General features: G+C 40.1%; 1 protein-coding gene across 14 annotated transcripts in view; it reads right to left on the reverse strand.

Moving 5' to 3' along the window:
• HUWE1 (HECT, UBA and WWE domain containing E3 ubiquitin protein ligase 1) overlaps positions 1–16,734 on the reverse strand; it is a 150,697-nt gene that overhangs the window by 35,526 nt on the left and 98,437 nt on the right. For 10 of the 14 annotated variants that reach the window (XM_087426894.1, XM_014779713.2, XM_087426897.1 and 7 more), the window contains 14 exons: positions 15,867–15,989; positions 15,265–15,360; positions 14,401–14,670; positions 12,786–12,938; positions 9,697–9,824; positions 9,390–9,471; positions 8,540–8,716; positions 7,910–8,069; positions 7,259–7,617; positions 4,653–4,848; positions 3,266–3,433; positions 2,285–2,430; positions 1,798–1,864; positions 361–575 (listed from right to left, as the gene is read on the reverse strand). In XM_087426894.1, coding sequence (XP_087283020.1) covers positions 361–575; positions 1,798–1,864; positions 2,285–2,430; positions 3,266–3,433; positions 4,653–4,848; positions 7,259–7,617; positions 7,910–8,069; positions 8,540–8,716; positions 9,390–9,471; positions 9,697–9,824; positions 12,786–12,938; positions 14,401–14,670; positions 15,265–15,360; positions 15,867–15,989 — 2,340 coding nt within the window. The remainder of the gene's footprint in view (positions 1–360; positions 576–1,797; positions 1,865–2,284; positions 2,431–3,265; positions 3,434–4,652; positions 4,849–7,258; positions 7,618–7,909; positions 8,070–8,539; positions 8,717–9,389; positions 9,472–9,696; positions 9,825–12,785; positions 12,939–14,400; positions 14,671–15,264; positions 15,361–15,866; positions 15,990–16,734) is intronic. The other 4 variants (XM_087426900.1, XM_087426896.1, XM_087426904.1 and 1 more) reach the window with 1 other exon arrangement.

Consider the following 16,734-nt stretch of genomic DNA (forward strand, 5'->3'; position numbering starts at 1 on the left):
ATGTCTCTTCAACTCAGCCATTCCCCCACTGCCCCAACTTCACCAAGATGCTGTATTATCTAGATTACTGTATCAGATTCCTAACTGGTCTCTCCGACTTCAGTCTTGCCTTCTGCAGGCTTCACACTGCAGATCGAGTGATTTTCTACAAACAAATTAACTGCATCAACTCAGTCCCTGCAATGAGCCTGATGGCGCCACATCATGGGGAAAAGGCCTAGCTCTTTAATGTGTCCTAAGAGGCTTCTGCCTCTTTCATCATTGGGCTAGCATGCATGGGTTCCTAGCAAAGCATCCAACACATAGCAGGTATCCAAAGGATGACAGTATAAAATCTTTAGCAGAAGTTGGAAATATTACCTCTTTGATCAGCTCAGACTGGCCCACAGTGTAGCTGTAGTTGGCAATCAGGGTAGCAATACCAACATAGGACCTCACCAACTCTGCCAGAAGACGAAGAATAGTGGAAGTGGGCATTAAAGGTTTGCTACCCTTGCCTTTCTGCTTGCCTTCTTCAGAGGCCCGGTCCCCTTCTTTATCTTTCTTCCCATCCCGAGACTCCTCCGGAGTTGAAGCTGTTGAGCAAGAGCCAAACACTGGTTCAATTTCACACTGGAATATTGGTGAAATCAAGCCTTAGGTGGAAAGAATACCACTTCCACTTCTTTAGGCCACTAGTACAAATCGAATGCCTTCCTCATACTGCAGTAGAAGGATAGCTAGGACAACCCAGGTCTCAGACATGGTCTGTGGACATACAGCACAGCAGGGAGGCTTTGCCCAAGTGTTCATACACCTTCCACCATTTCCCTCCTCTTATACATAATTTTATGCTCCCGAAATACTGTACTAACAGTAGTTCTCCAAACATCCCTTGTGTACTCTTTTACCTCTTCCTTCCTGCATGTCTGCTTAGCACACATTTACTTATCCAGCTCAGCTCAAATGCTCATCTCCTCTATAAATGCTTTCCTGTCTCATCCAGGCATACTGAGATACTATTAACTATTATATCGTGTGCCCACTATACCTTATCCAAGCATGCCTCCATTCCAGCAGTGATCTTGTATTATAACTGTTGCAGGTCTCCTTCACTAAACAAAATTCTGTAAGTGCAGGGAACGAATCTAATTCATTTTGGTGTCTACTACAGTCTGCCACATAGTGGGCACTGATGCTTCCTTTGAATGATACTGTCATCACCCATACTACACACTACATATGAGCAGTAAGTCCACCAAAATGAGTTAACCAGTATTTTACTAATTTGATTTATCTCCAGGGACTAGTCTAATATTAAGTATGATGTCTCCTAACTTAGATCTCAAAGATCATTCCTATCTAAGGAGAAGCAGCTCTTGAAAGGTCTCATTAGAACTGCTTCCACGTGACATTCCTCTAATTTTTGCCAGGTAGCCAAAAGGCTCTGCTGACACTGTTAGAAGGCAAGAATCCATGCAAACCTTATAGCTTAGAAGAGTGTCATTGGCAGCAAAGCTCTATAAGCCAGCATGGAAGCCACCAAAAGAAATATATGAGGTGGTTTAAAGAGTAGAACTAAAGGATGTTACCATAGCAACCATTACTAGGTTAGTTAAGTCATAATTCCATTATCTTTAGCATATGGAAACCCTTTATTTACAGAACACTGAGCTCACTCCTGAGAAAATTCACTTAGACAAGTAAATTTAACAATTATGCCTGTATTCCTCTACCTCCTGCCTAGGACATACACAGTTTCTTCAAGTTGTCCTCTCAAGAAATAAGAAAAAAAGAGGGAGGAAAGTGAACCATTACCTTCTCCTTGGGATGTCCCAGATGCAGAAGTCTCAGTGGAGGCACCATCTGCAGCAAAGACCTGACTCTATGGAAGAAGAAAACTCCTGAGCCATTATTAATTTCAAAGACAGCTGCCCACAAATGGCAGGACTCCTTCCCAGGGTAGTGGTTATGAATGCTACAGATTCTCTTTGGCCCATCTTTTAACTACCTTTCTCCCCTACATTTGTGGGAAGCCATCACTATAAATAGTGACTGGGAGACTAAGGGGGAAGGGACAGCGAAAGATGAGACTGAAAAATGAATTAAGGGAACATTTCCAATCCAAGGAAAGAAAAGCAAAGCCCAGGGACACCCTAATATTATCTTCATTCTTAGGCAACAGATAATTTTACAGATACATCAAAATTAACACCTTTGGAATTCCCTTGGCATAACCCTAAATACTGAGAACACATAGGCATCAGAAAGAGAGAAGGAAGATAGGAGGTTGGAAATGACTTACATTAATGGAAAAACCTGACTGTGTATCAAAATCACTGCTCTGACGAGTAAGTGACCGGTACTGCTGGTATACATCATCGCCCATGTCTTGCAAGAGCTGGCCAACCTCTTGGGTCATACCCCCAGGTTTAGGATCAGATTTGTCTGCTAGAAAAACAAAAACAAAACTCTTTTGTAACTGTGCAATGTTAATGCCTATTTGGTAGCTTGGTCAATTTCACTCTAAGTTGCCAGGACTATTTACGTAGTGATATTGCTAGTCTTTCACTTAAGAATGAGGAGAAACATAGTATAACCAAGAGAGCATGGTGGAAAGCCTTATTCCATCACTAATTTTGTGACCACAGGCAATTTACTTATTCTCCTCACTTTCCTCAGCTGTCACTACTAAGCTTAAAATGAACATACTTGGTATTATGCCTAAAGAGGTCAATAAATGCTTGCTATAGCTATATAGCTAAATTATTTTTTTTTAGCGGGGGGGGGGCAAAATATATGAGGTGGGGTAAAGGTTCTGTGGTTGTAGGAGAAGCAAGGAGCTCTATATGGATCAGAGTGCTATATGGATGAAAAGCACCAAAATAAAGATTCAGATTTTCTTGACTTATTAGAGGCAGTATCCATCAGTTTTTGGCAATTCTGTGGTACTTATCAAATAAGTATGTTCTGAATAAAATCCAGAAATATATAACCCAATCTCCTCATTCTTATCATTCAAGACTTATTTCAGAAATCACTTACTCTAAGAAACTTCCCTACAGGTCCCACCATCACCAGGTCAGGTGCCTTGCTCTAGGACTCACCACTACCTTGGCATCAGTCACATTGTGTGACTTACTACCTTCTTCAGAGAAGTGCACTGTGTGTCTTATTTATCTTGATTCCCAGAGCATGGGCACATAGTGAGTGCTCACTAAGCCATGAGCTGGTTGAAATGACCCAGGCAAAGTGCCCAGCCTCCTGAGGTGGGCTAACTACATACCTTCCTCTGGAGCATGGTATGCAGCCAGGGCATTCAGCATATCATAGATCACTTCCTTGATAGTATCAGGAATGACAGGCAGAGGCGAGGGCTTCAAAGGGGTTGTCTTCACTAGTTGTACAGCATTAGGGCCTTTAATTCTAAGATTCTCGAATTCATCATCTGAAGCTAAGCCAAAGGGAGACAGAGAAAAATCAGTCAATAGTAAACCGGTACCCACACTTAGTTACCGATTAAGACTCAGAAGTGGGCTTGTATAATATACAAGCTTGGGACAGGAGGTCATTTCCAAACTACGTTCAAGTAGCCTACAAGAAAATCTGGCTTTTACCTTCCCTAAATCCCACAGGATTTAATATAGTAGGGTACCAAACAGGAAAAAGAGTACAGGCTTTGGAGTTGGGGAGACTTGGGGTTTTGAAATTTAGTTCTGTTACAGCATCATGGCCAAATTACTTCAACAAACCTCAACTTTCTGTTTTGAAATTTGAGGATTAAATGAGACCATAACAAGAGAAATGCCCAGCACAGGGCCAACCACATAGCTGGGGCTCCCAAAATAATTAGTCCCCCTCCCAACATTTTATTTAAAAAGACCCCCCACAATTCTACAGAAGAGTTGAAAGGTTAGTATAAGAAACATCCATATACTTTTCATCCAGAACCACCATATGTTTACCCCTAAATACAACTGCCTCCACCTCCTAAGATCAACGATATTTTTCTACATAACCGCAATATCACTGTAACACCCAAGAAATTTAACATGGATACAATTATACTATCTAACACATAGTCAGCATTCAAATTTCTCCAAATCTCCTTTATCTGGATCCAGAATCCCATTCAAGGTTGTTGTGGGTTCTCTCTCTCTAGTCTCCTTTTATCTAGGAGATCCTTGCATTTTTTTTTCTTTCACGACATTAATATTTTTGAAGAGTTTATTAGGCCAGTTGTCTTATAAAATGTCTCACAATTTATATTTATCTAATTGTTTCCTTATAATTAAATATAGGCCAAACATTTTTGGCAAGAACACACTGATGATATTGTGTACTTCTTACTGCATGACATGAGTCACACGTCCATCTGTCCCTCAATTATCACTCTATTTGTAAACCATTCACTGTACGTAAGCCCTGTTGCCACACCAAGATGAGTTCTTTAAAGGCAAGGACTAGACTGAATGTGTCCTTGGTATCTCTGCCACAGATCACCACAGGGTAAGGATCAGAGAAGCTGTGAACTGACCTACATGATCAACCAGCCAATGTCCCAACACTTGCCTAAGGAGGCTTTCCAAGTTATAGATTTCCTCATAGAAAACCTTTGGAGTTATACTAGGCCACAAACTTCAATGTCTCAAAGGCCAGAAGGGGAAACTCACCGGTTCCTGAGCCTCGAGGGGCTGGAAGGGCAATACGGATACAGCAGTTGGCCACTTCCGTGAAAATGTCTGGATTGCGGCATGCAGCTGGGCCAAGGACACGAAGGATATAGTTGATCTCCCGAGAGCCAAGGCTGCCAGATACAACACCAGAGGTAGTACTACCAGCTCCACTTGTAGCTGCTGAACGAACAACCTAGTAAAAGAGAGGAAGAAACACTGCTGATTAAAAACCGCTTTCTAAAAATACAACTGCATTCAAGGAAGAGTTATCAAGGATTAAAATACTAACCAAGCTCTGCCTCAAGACAGTAGATGACAACTTTAGATTTTTGGGTGAAAGATACACTTGGTCTTTCAAGTCCCATTGCTTCTCAACTCAAAAAATTTGGCTTATAAAAAAGTTACAGCATTCAGCATACCCCAAAACTATCAATTATTAGACCAGATGGCATGTGATCTTTACAGAAATTGGGAGATGTATCTAGACCATTGATCATGATCATTCATCCAGATTATGGCTCCCACATTTAAGTGCCAGGTCCTAGCTTCCCAAATGCTGTCTCAATTTTAAACTAGAATGGTTCAAACTCTAAAAATATGTAATATTTATATCCACTTAGTGTATAAGAACAAAATTAAATGTTTTCATTATGCCTCAAAGTTTATTATCAGTCTCAGACAATGACAGCCACAGGAGATATCAAACTATTTATGGATTGTTTGCTTTGATACCACAGGGCTTAGACATCGTTATGCTTTTGCTCTTCTCATAAAGTGACTTGTCGATCATAGAAAATACAGGAAAGTATAAAGAAAATAACTCCATTGTATTTTCCACTATCTATTCCCTCATGAAGTATGTTCACGAAGATAAACATCTTTTAGAACGTTAATGCTTTTCTTACCAAATCAGTCATGCTCTTTAGTTTAGCCTATTAACCCCTGTATCTTGCCTGTCAGGCTGGAATTATAAAATAACTCTCATTTTTTAAATACCAAAAAATGTAATTTTGCTATAAAGAATGTGCCATAATTTTATTTATCCAGTCCTCTACTGGACATTAGATCTCTAGTTTCCTGATATTACAAGTAATTCTAGAGTGAACATTCTTGTGTATGTACCTTGGCATACTTGACTTCAATTATGAGATAAATTCTTAGCCATAGAATTTCTAGGTCAAAGGATATCTCAAACTGACAGTACCAAATTGCCCTCCAATGTGGCTTCACCAATTTTCACTCCTACCAAAAGTAAGAGTATGCCTGGTTCTCCACACCCGTATCTGCAATGGATATTATCAAGCATTTACATTTTGCCAACTTGATATGTTAAAACTGCCACTGATCTTCCTTTGCTCCCCACACCCCCAAATACAACTTCCTTTAAGCTTAGAAAGTTTTCTCTCATCCAATAAGACCCTATATCTTATTCCTAGCATTTTTTAAGTTGTATAAGTTTTACACATCTTAAGTATTTTGTTTTTCAAGTCAGAATCCTGTCTGTATATATAGTTGTTTCTTCCTTGTTGGGCTGTCTCCTGACCTTGGATCAATGTTCATGCTGCCTTTAACAGCTCTCCTTCTTTTGATTTTGCTCATGTCAGGTGAAGTCAAACAGGCTGGGTGAAGAACTGTCTGAAGAATGTGAGATATATACTGATATACACATAGAAGTATAAAGTGGTACCACCTTTCTCGCAAGCAACTTAAAAAATATTTATACCTTTTGATCCAATTTCTAGAAATCTCTAAGAAAAACAATATTAAACTTGACAAAGCTATGCACAAAAATGCATATTCCAATACCACTTATAAACATGGAAAACAATGTCCCAGGAGAGGAAAATGAAAGTGAAGTCTAGTAACATTCACATGATGACTGCTGACAAAGAATTAGTAGGAAGACAAGAATCCTGTAAAAATACTGAGAAAAAGCCCTACTAGTAAGATGTTTGCCCCCTATCCCTCCACTGATGTCATACACCTTTTTACTTTTTCTGATTACTCTGTCATTTCTTCCACTGCTTTTTATGTTCCCTAAAATAAACATATAAGCTTCAGTTTTCTGATTTGCAAAACTGTTTTTTTGTAAAGAGCTTATCACAGTGTCTGGCATTATCATAAATATTCCAAAAACTTTACTACTTTTACAACCCTAAAACACAATGTTTAGAAAACATGCTCTTGGGTGAATGCATGAGAATTACTCCTATAGGGAATGATCTTTAAGACGTGAGCTTGGCGGAAGGCATCCCAGCTCCTTATTAACGGTTTTTGGTTCAAGAAACCTATATTGTCAGAGAGGAGTTTCTAGATAAGGGCTATCACTACAGTAAATTTAAGGGCAGAAAATGTATTTTTCTAGTTCATTTTAATGTCATTCAATGGGATAGTCTACCATACCTAAGCAAGCACCTGAGCATACAGCTGAGAAATTTTGCTAGGCAGAACACAGTCTATATGTACAGACCATATCAATTATAGTCTATAGACTATATCTAACTATATACCCTATGAAGAACCCAAAGCCTATCTGTTCTGAGACCAAGGATAACAAAGGTATGACGTAAAACTAAACAGCAGCTGAAACAAAAAAGACTCACCTTTTCCATGGTATGACGGAGGGTTAAGGGGTCCTCAATGATGTGTCTTAAGAGAAGGGTGACCAGGGGAGTAAACCCATTGAAGCCTGAGCTCTGGGTCAAATTCAAGATCATGCGGGTACTCTTCAGCTCAGCAAACATCATGGCATATTTGTGGTCTCGGGTGAGCCTCAGGCAGAGGCGAAGGGTGGCATGCAAAGTGTCTGGGTCCACAGGGACTCCTAGCATGCTCACGCAGGCCCGGATTAAAACAGTCACCATCTCCTCTGTCAGGCCCTGGATCAGGATCTCCCCAATTTTTGTTTCTTCTAGGCTTATTTCCCTTTCAGTATTCGTACTCTCTAGGGCCAAGGGGGTATCTACAAATGGGAAAGTTACGAGTTCAGACAGTTTAACTTGACATTTCCTCCCACACCTCTCCCTCCTAAATAACTAGTCAAGAATTTGGGTCCTATTAAGAGAAACATACCAAACACCAAATCTAAGACTAGATGAAAAGCCATATATAAAGGACTGTATATCTTTTAAGTCACCAAGCAACCTGATGGATAAGAAATTACTCACTATGAAACTGGCCAGAACTTAAGCTGTAAAGGCACACTAGCTTTATGTAAAACACTCCTAGAAAGATTCAAAACTAAAAGTCCATACCATTTGCTTTATTTTCTTTACGTTTGATATCCATTTCTTTGCTTTCTTCCAGCGTCTTCTCTAATTCCTGTCCATTGCTGTTTTTAGAGTTTTTATTCAGCCGTGGTACCCTAAGGAGAGTCAGCATCACAGGGCGCCGGTTCCCTGTTTCCTCATTAACCTAGGAATTCAAGCAGACAGAAACATCTGTACCAAAAATGATTTGAGAGGGATGGAACTCCCAGGCAAACTGCTGCAACATGAAGGAAGCCTGGCAATTTATCCCATCCCTATCATTTATCAGAGAGAAAGCCTGAAGGTCCCCAGAAGGAAAGTGGCATACACAAGGAAGGCCCTATAACAAATTGTAAACTTTCCAAAGAGCTGACACCATCCCTGACCACTCTCTAATCCCTGACTGAACAAATAAAATCATTTTTGGGTGGGACAGTATCAAATTGCCACAGACTCACGGTCTAACTACAACTTTACAAAGACTCAGTTTTCTGAAAAATATATCCAATTTAGTAGTGGTAATACTGTTCCTTACAACACGTCAGGACTGCTGATTCAGGAAGAAGCAAACCAAAAGGCATACCCAGCACATCCCCCTCTTTTCAATAAAGTTTATAGCATTGAGTGAGCACGTACCTGCACCATTGTAGTGAACTGGACAGTGTATCTTCTTCGGCCTGCAGTAAAACGCACACTTGTCTCTCCAGACTTCCAGGCAGAATCAATAGTGCTGTTGTTGCTTGCACTATAACTACACCAACGCCCAGAGCGGTCATCAAACCAGCGCCAGTTGTTGTTGTTGGACTGTAGGTACTAAATATAAGATCACAAAGTTTCTTTGTATTTCCCACAAGGATGGTTGTTAGAAGAAATAGCAACTTCATCAGTGTTCACTGCTAAAGCTAACCCAGGAAAAAGAAATATTCTGGACATTTAATTTATTTTGAAAACCAAGAGAGAAGTTTTCGTATACATTAACCCTCACATTCCTGAGCCTTTCTATAGGTACAAAACCCTCTACATCTTTGTCCTGTGATCCTCTGCTTTCCTTTTGTTTGCAACCATTTCCCACAGAGGAGGAACTGGAACAAAATGTAGATGTACTGGAACAAAACGTCTGTTTCTTAGAAGGTACTGAAATAATGTAGCATATATAAGTTTTGTATAAGAAGCACTTGCTTTTGGAGGAATTGCTGCACCCTAAGTCCTTCACATAACAGAAGAGCCACTCCTCCTCTGGAAATAGCACACTCCTGTAACATTTACTTCCAGGGTAAGGTCTCTGGCCCTTTAGCAAGCAGCTCCATAAAAAAATACTTCTAACTTCCCATTCAGAAAAGAAATCTAGCTATCGAGATCCCTCAAGAGATTTATGCCCTGATTAGAGAGGTTTACATTCTCTATTACTCTCCCATATTTTCTCCTGGTCTGTTCTTGTCTCAAGAAGCAAAGCGGTTCTGCCAACCACATACACTATATTACGTACCTTAGTCATTTGGGCTCTCCTTTTTGAGGAGATGGCTGTCTTCTCATAGAAATCAATCAGGAGCAACACTGGGGTGATCCACCTAAAAAAGGAGAAATGATTTACTCTGGGTAAGCCAGAAACCTGCACAACATGGGAAAACTTATCTTGATTTCATTAGGCACATCACAATTTTCAAACCACAAAAGGCACCCAAGATTTGCCCCATACATGTCCCAGGAAAAAGTGCCTGATTTAGGCCCTAAGCTCAAGGGCCCAAGTCCCAGGGGAGTAGAAGTGAAACCAGGAGGAATACAGGGTCACTCACTTTGGGGTCTGGACCTCCTTTTGCTCTTTGGCGGCCTGTAGGCAGGGCTGAACCACTTCCAAGAGTTTGATTAGGACATTAAGGATGCCACTAGATTCAACCACCCAAGCACAAGGTAGCTTCAATTCCTAATTGATTAATCAAAGGAAAAAGAATAAAACAAATACCAACTTCTACTTAGTATCAACGATTAGCACAGTATAGAACATCAGGGTGATTGCTAACAGTATCGGTTGAATTCAAATTCCACCTCCTCCACTTACCAGCTGTGTGATTTGAGATGAGTTACTTAAATTCTCTAGGGCTTGGTTTCCTCATAGGTCAAAGGGAATAGTAATTTCTACCTCCAGGGTAATTGTGATGATTAAGTGAAGCTATATATACATAAACTGCCCAACAAAGTGCCTGGCACATTCGTATTTGAAAACTGTTATTAGTATCATTAATATCATTAAGGACTGTCATCTCGGCTATAAAGTCTTAACTATGTTGATGTTGAAAAGCTTCTGATTTACAGAGAATCTTTATAATCATTCAAGGAAAATGGAACAATGAAACACAGCAACACAGTTAATGGTTTTCCTTACAGGGGCTACACTAAAGTGTTACTTATAACAGAAAATCACTGGAAGCAATTTAAATGTCCACCAACAGGAAATGACTTAAATAAACTAAGGGATGTCCAAAAGACAGAATAATATATACATGACATGGGAAAACATTCATAATACTGAGAGAAAATAATACAAAATTTACTAAACTTTCCCAACTGTTTAAAATGCATAGAAAAAGGACTAGAAGAAAATACAAGACTGTTACTTGTAGTTTTTTTCTCTTTATAATATTATTGGGGATCCCCAGCATTCAGCACTTTGCAACCTTTCCCACAAATAACTATTCACAAGTGCCATAATAAGAATCACCACTTCAATCATAAAGGGAAGACTATAGACATACACTTTGACACATATATTGGACTTATCTCCCAAGTTGGTGTAAATGGTTTACTCCATTAAGTTCAGGTTTTATTATTAAACATGATAAGCTAGAAATGAAGAGTCACTTGTTGAAGGTCATGTGCCTCCTAATTCCTATGTTGGCTGGAACAAGAATGTGTCCTGGCCAAACCACTCTTTGCCTCAAATAATCTGCTGACTGACCAAGTATGAAAGAAGAGTCAGAGTGACATCAGCATCATGGTAGAGTGAGCTCTTCCCTTAGACTCTCCCCACTAAGACACAATGAAAAGGACACTCATACAACACAAAAGACGTCTTAGAGACCCACACAGCCATATGTCTGGAGGTGGAGGTGCTGGACCCCTTGGAGGAAGTGGAAAGAGCCCATGGGAAAGCCCCACATCAAGGTGACTAAGCTATTGCGGGAGTGTCCTCATCAAACCAGTACCCCAGGAGAGCAGACAGCGAGGGCAGAGCGAAAATGCCCCCAGGATCGCGCAGGCAAAAGAAAGCACCCCTCCCCCCGCCCAGTGCTCCAGCTAAGCCGGCCAGCCAGAGCGCCTGTGCATACGATAGAAAAGTAGCAGCTGTGAGTGAGCGAGCTGGGGTCACAGCAGGCTCAGAATACACAGCTTCTGACTCCCACCCAGTGGCGGCAGATGGAAGCTGCAACCAGATGTTATCACTATGCAGAGGCACAAATCCATGCCATCTAACAGTATGAAAAGAAATATTAACACTCCAGAACAGAAGGAAAATGACAAGCACCCAGAAATCAATCCTGAAGGCACAGAAATTTATAATCTAAATGACAGAGAATTCAAAATAGCTATAATAAAAAAACTCAACGAGTTACAAGAAAATACAGATAGTTCAATGAAATCAGGAACTTCTTCACAAAAGAGATTGAAACTATAAAGAAAAACCAATCAGAAATGTTGGAGATGAAAAACACAATGGAGGAGATAAATAAAAATCTGGACTCCCTGAATAACAGAGCTGATAATCAGTAGCCTGGAGGACAGAAATATAGAAATGCTTCAAATAGAGGAGGAGAGAGAACTAAGACTAAAAACAAATGAAATTCTCCGAGAAATATCCGACTCAAGTAGAAAACGCAACGTAAGGATTATGGGTATTCCAGAGGGAAAAAGAGAAGGAGAATGGAGCAGAAAGCTTGTTCAAAGAAATAACAGCTGAGAAGTTTCCAAACCTGGGGAAGGAGCTGGAAATACAAGTGAAAGAAGGTAACAGAACTCCCAACTATATCAATGTAAAAAGATCTTCTCCAAGGCATATAGTAGTAAAGCTGGCAAAAGTCAGTGACAAAGGAAAAATATTAAGGGGAGCAAGGCAGAAGAAAATAACTTACAAAGGAACCCCTATCAAGCTTTCAGCACATTTCTCAGCAGAAACCTTACAGGGTAGGAGAGAGTAGAATGATATATTCAAAATTCTGAAAGATAAAAACTTTCAGCAAAGAATACTTTATCTAGTAAAAATACCCCTCAGATATGATGGAGAAATAAAAACTTTCCCAGAATAACAAAAGCTAAGGGAGTTCATTGCCACAAGACAGCCCCCCCACAAGAAATGCTCAAGAGGGCCCTCATACCCCCCCCAAAAAAGAAAGGGGCTACAAAGCCTTGAGCAAGGAGACAAATACGTAGACAAAATCAGAAGGGTCAGATTTGATCTGATGCCTAGTACCCAATTTCCACATCCTACCCTACTCTTTGGCTGCCAGTTAGGTTTCCTCAGAGAGGCCAAAAGTATCCCACAACTGAACTATGACAGTCATTCTTAATACTTTCTTTTAACTACCACCCACTAACCCTCTAAGACTCAACTCAGTTAACGCTTGTTCTGAGAAGCCCTTCTCTCATTATCCAGAAGTGATGCCTATGCCCTCCCTAAACTCAGATAAAATTATTTATACCATTCATGTGGCACAGAATGCTGTATTTTGTACTTAATTGTGTGTGTATAGCCTATCAGAAACTGTGGGCTCATGAAATGCAAAGTTCATGCCTTATATTTTTCTCTACCTTCTTCAACGTCTCAAATGGTAGGTGTTTGATAAGTTTTTGATGAATGCATTACAGGGACAAAAAGAGATCTAAATCTTACCTCAAAAAGCAGTGTTAAAAGCAAGATTCTAGTAGCCAAATTGGAGGCCTGGGGCAAGGTGGCCATTTGACTGATCCATTCTGACACAGTTTTTGTGTCACTTGTTGTCAGGGGAAGAGCGGCTTTGATCAGTACATCAGCAGCTTCCCACACCTAGAAGAAGAGAGAAGTGGCCAAGTCGGGTAACTGTAGATAGACTATGATGAGGTTTGTCAAAATATTCTCAACCTTATAAAATACTCCCTCCACCCACCAACACATTTGCTGAAGGAGAGTGGGTTAATTGTAACATATTTAGTATAGGAATTTAGTGTCTCTATCAATCTTTAGCACCTCTAAAAGATTATTTTATTAGGCTAGATTAGAAGAAGCCTAAACTCTAAATTAAAGGAAGTGAATATTTAAAAAATTTCTGGTACATATAGTCAACTCCACAAAGGTTCTACCAACTCACACTTTAAAAAAAATTTTTTTTTTTATTATTTATTTTACTTTTTTCCCCCAAAGCCCCAGTAGATAGTTGTATGTCATAGCTGCACATCCTTCTAGTTGCTGTATGTGGGACGCGGCCTCAGCACGGCCAGAGAAGCGGTGCGGTGGTGCGTGCCCGGGATCCGAACCCGGGCCACCAGCAGCGGAGCGCGAACACTTAACCACTAAGCCACGGGGCCGGCCCCCAACTCACACTTTCATCAGCAATCTTTCACTACATCTGCCCCAGAACTATCATTAAAAACAAAAACAAAAATCCAGAATGTTAGAAACATGGGTCTTGCTTTAGCTTGCATGCTAAATTTCTTATAATGAATTTGACATAATTGGTCTTTTCTAGTAAGATTTTAGTTTTATTAAAATCATTTTATAAGCTCTTAATATAAAGATAACTAAACCTTGATCATATCTTGTAAAATAATGGTTTATCCAGTTTGCCTTTTACTTTTGTGATGTTTCCATACACTAAAAGTTATAAATATATACACTGCTTTTTGATTTCTTCCTCTGCTTCTCAACTTTAAAAAATATATAAAACAAGATTGCAATGATTTAAACACATAAATAGTAAAAAAATAGTAAAGGAAATACAATCAAAATGTTAACTGGCTACCGCTTCGTGTGGGGATTTAGGGTAATTTATTTCTTATCCTACTTCTATAATTATCATACATTAATTTCATAATGAGGAAAAACACTGCTTAAAAAGAGACAAACACCAGGTCACAACTATTCATCAAGATGGGGACTCATTTGTCAAAGTGGTTGTTGTTACACAGGATGAGAGGGAAAAACATTTATTCACTGTTACTCCAGGGGGCCGAACTTGGCTCAAGAGTGAGACGTACTTTGGACATTTTAAATGAATCTAAGAAGAGATGCCTAGAAAAAGAGAACTCTGTTTTTTCCTTGCAAAGACATTTTTTGTGAAGTAGTTAATTCACTTTTTGCAAGGAACACTCAAGAAAGAGCTAGATTACCAGATCTAAAGAATTCAAAGAGAGAATACATCTATATCTAGTAAAATGCAAAAATACTGATTTTTTTTTTAGAAATCAGCTTTTGATAGATGGCAGGAAAACCACTTCACATACTCCTCTCTTCTGGCCCCTGGAAAGCTTACCTGATTGACTACTTGCTTCAGAATCATGTCTCGATAGTCTGCTCCATTACGTTTGATTGCTGTCATGATCAGATCACACACCCGGTACACTGTGTCCGGCAGCTCATCAAGAAGGTGGAAGCAGCCTGGCAACATGGTATCTGTGAATGTGTGGAGCTCATCTTGCTCCAAGGGATCAGCGTCCTGGAACTTCTCTAGACATTTAGCCTCTTCCTCTTCCTGCTTTTCCCGAGCTTTTCGTTCCTCCTCCTCCTTCCGGCAAGCAACTTCCTGGAGGCAGGGAAGGAAGAGTGATAGAATATGGGAGAGCTGAAGGAAGAAAGATGAGGATGACTCTAAGAATGTATTTGCCCTTCCATATGAATACCCTTTACCTTCTCTTCAAGCAATTGTGACACATTCATCGGAGTGTGGCGATGAGTATGAGGGCAGCCACAAAGGCTAAGGCAAGATAGGGAAAGCAGAGGGGAAGGACACCTCCAACCCCCAAAGCATTGCCAATTTATTTGCAGCATCCTACGTCACCTCCCACAAAATTATTTGTAGACATTGTCCTGCATTCTCTGCCAATAAACTGAAGTAATTATTACCTATGAATAGACAGCCAAGTTTGGCCTAATGGGCACTACTAAGTACATTTTGGGTCTCTTATTTGACAATAAAGATTAACACTTCATCTGCCTCACCTGAGGCTTCAGGTCAATTCAATGCAGATCAGTGATGGCAAGGGTGGGATGAATGAGTACTCCCCCATGTTTCTTTACACTTTAATTCCACCAATTACTTTGCAGTAGTAGCAGAATGTTCATAGAAATACTATGATTAACGTGCCAGACCATTCTGAATGTCCCATTTCCTAGTTACCTCAGGTGACTCTGCCCTTTGATCCATTGGGATGTCCTGTCCCAGAGACATGGCGATTGCTCTCATCATCTGGTCCTCTTCAGACATACTCAGATCCTACAGAGCAACAAGAGAAAATCCAGCAACTACATATACCCCAACTCACAAGCAATCAGACATCCTGTGCTCAAGCTTTAAAAAAGAGAAGGGGCTACACAAATGCTGCTCTCTAGAGTCAAACTCAACTATGATTACCTGGTCACTGTAAGAACATAGAGGGAAAATCATAACAAAATTAAGTATAGGAAGGGGGCTTCAATGTGACCACCTATTTTGCATCTCAGAAAAGAGAGTGTCTTCTATTGCTTTCTGATTGGGGATAATTTAAGACTTCTTCTGCAAACCAAGTCTAGTAATTTACATGGTTGGCAGATAGGAAGCTTCTGCTCATTACATCCTAGAGCTATGAGAGTTATCGTGAAAAGAAAATATTGGCATGGACAAGTCTGAAAATGAGAAGTAGTTTATAGAACAGAAGACCAGTGACAGAAGTGTGAGAGAAGAAAAGCACATCAGCAAGCAAACCAATGCCCTGGAAGATTAGAGCCCCTGAGCCAACTCACTCGAACAACTCCTCCCATGATTGGGGGAGGGTGGGTTAGAAGGTACTCTGTGGCTTGCTCCATGGTGCTGGTGTTCAACAGGGCCTCCATGGCATGTTCCCTTGTGAAGCCCATGTCCATGAGCTTCAAAAAGAAAGCAGGATCTCAAAACCACAGTAAAAGAGAAATCCAAACACATTTTAAAAAGAAATATTTCAAGATGGAAACAAGTTTTTCTAGCTTCATACGAACTGAGAACATTTGTAAGCTAAGGCAGTTAGGTAACATGAATGATCCTTTCTGTTTGGTGCTTCCCTAACATTCAAACATTAGAACTATACATTGGGGCAGGGAGCCAAGGTGATACTCAATCCCATCCTCTAAGAAAATGGAGCTAGATAGTTATTATCATTAACAGGATTATTCTAAGTCAAAGATTGAGATTCACACATAGAAGCAAAAACTGGTCCCACTTTTCTGGAAAATAAACTGGCAACAGAACAAGAGCCTGAAAAAGAAGTTTTGTAGGTGAGTTAAGGTTTCAGAAAGCTCTTGTTGGAGAATAAATTTGGGTTACGATATCCCTTCCCTCTGTAGATTAATCAGAAAGTAGCTGAGAACGGTTTGCCTTCCAAGAATATGGCAGCCATAGCCTACTGAGAACACTATAAAAGAGTTCCAATAGTAAACACCATGCTTGGGAGGACACAAATTTTACCTGTTAGGAGCACTGAGACTACACTCTAGCTATCTCAGGAGGAAAAAATATCAGCTAGAGGAGGAAGCAAATTTAACCCTATCTCCTGGCTAACAGGACCAGGCACTTACTGGCATGTAAACTTAGAAAACCCATAAGCATCACAGTCCATCAGGTGCAAAGTCTGGGCCC

The sequence above is a fragment of the Ceratotherium simum genome, chromosome X, assembly GCF_057802395.1.
Source record: "Ceratotherium simum simum isolate JZ-2026a chromosome X, ASM5780239v1, whole genome shotgun sequence".
Lineage (NCBI taxonomy): Eukaryota > Metazoa > Chordata > Mammalia > Perissodactyla > Rhinocerotidae > Ceratotherium > Ceratotherium simum.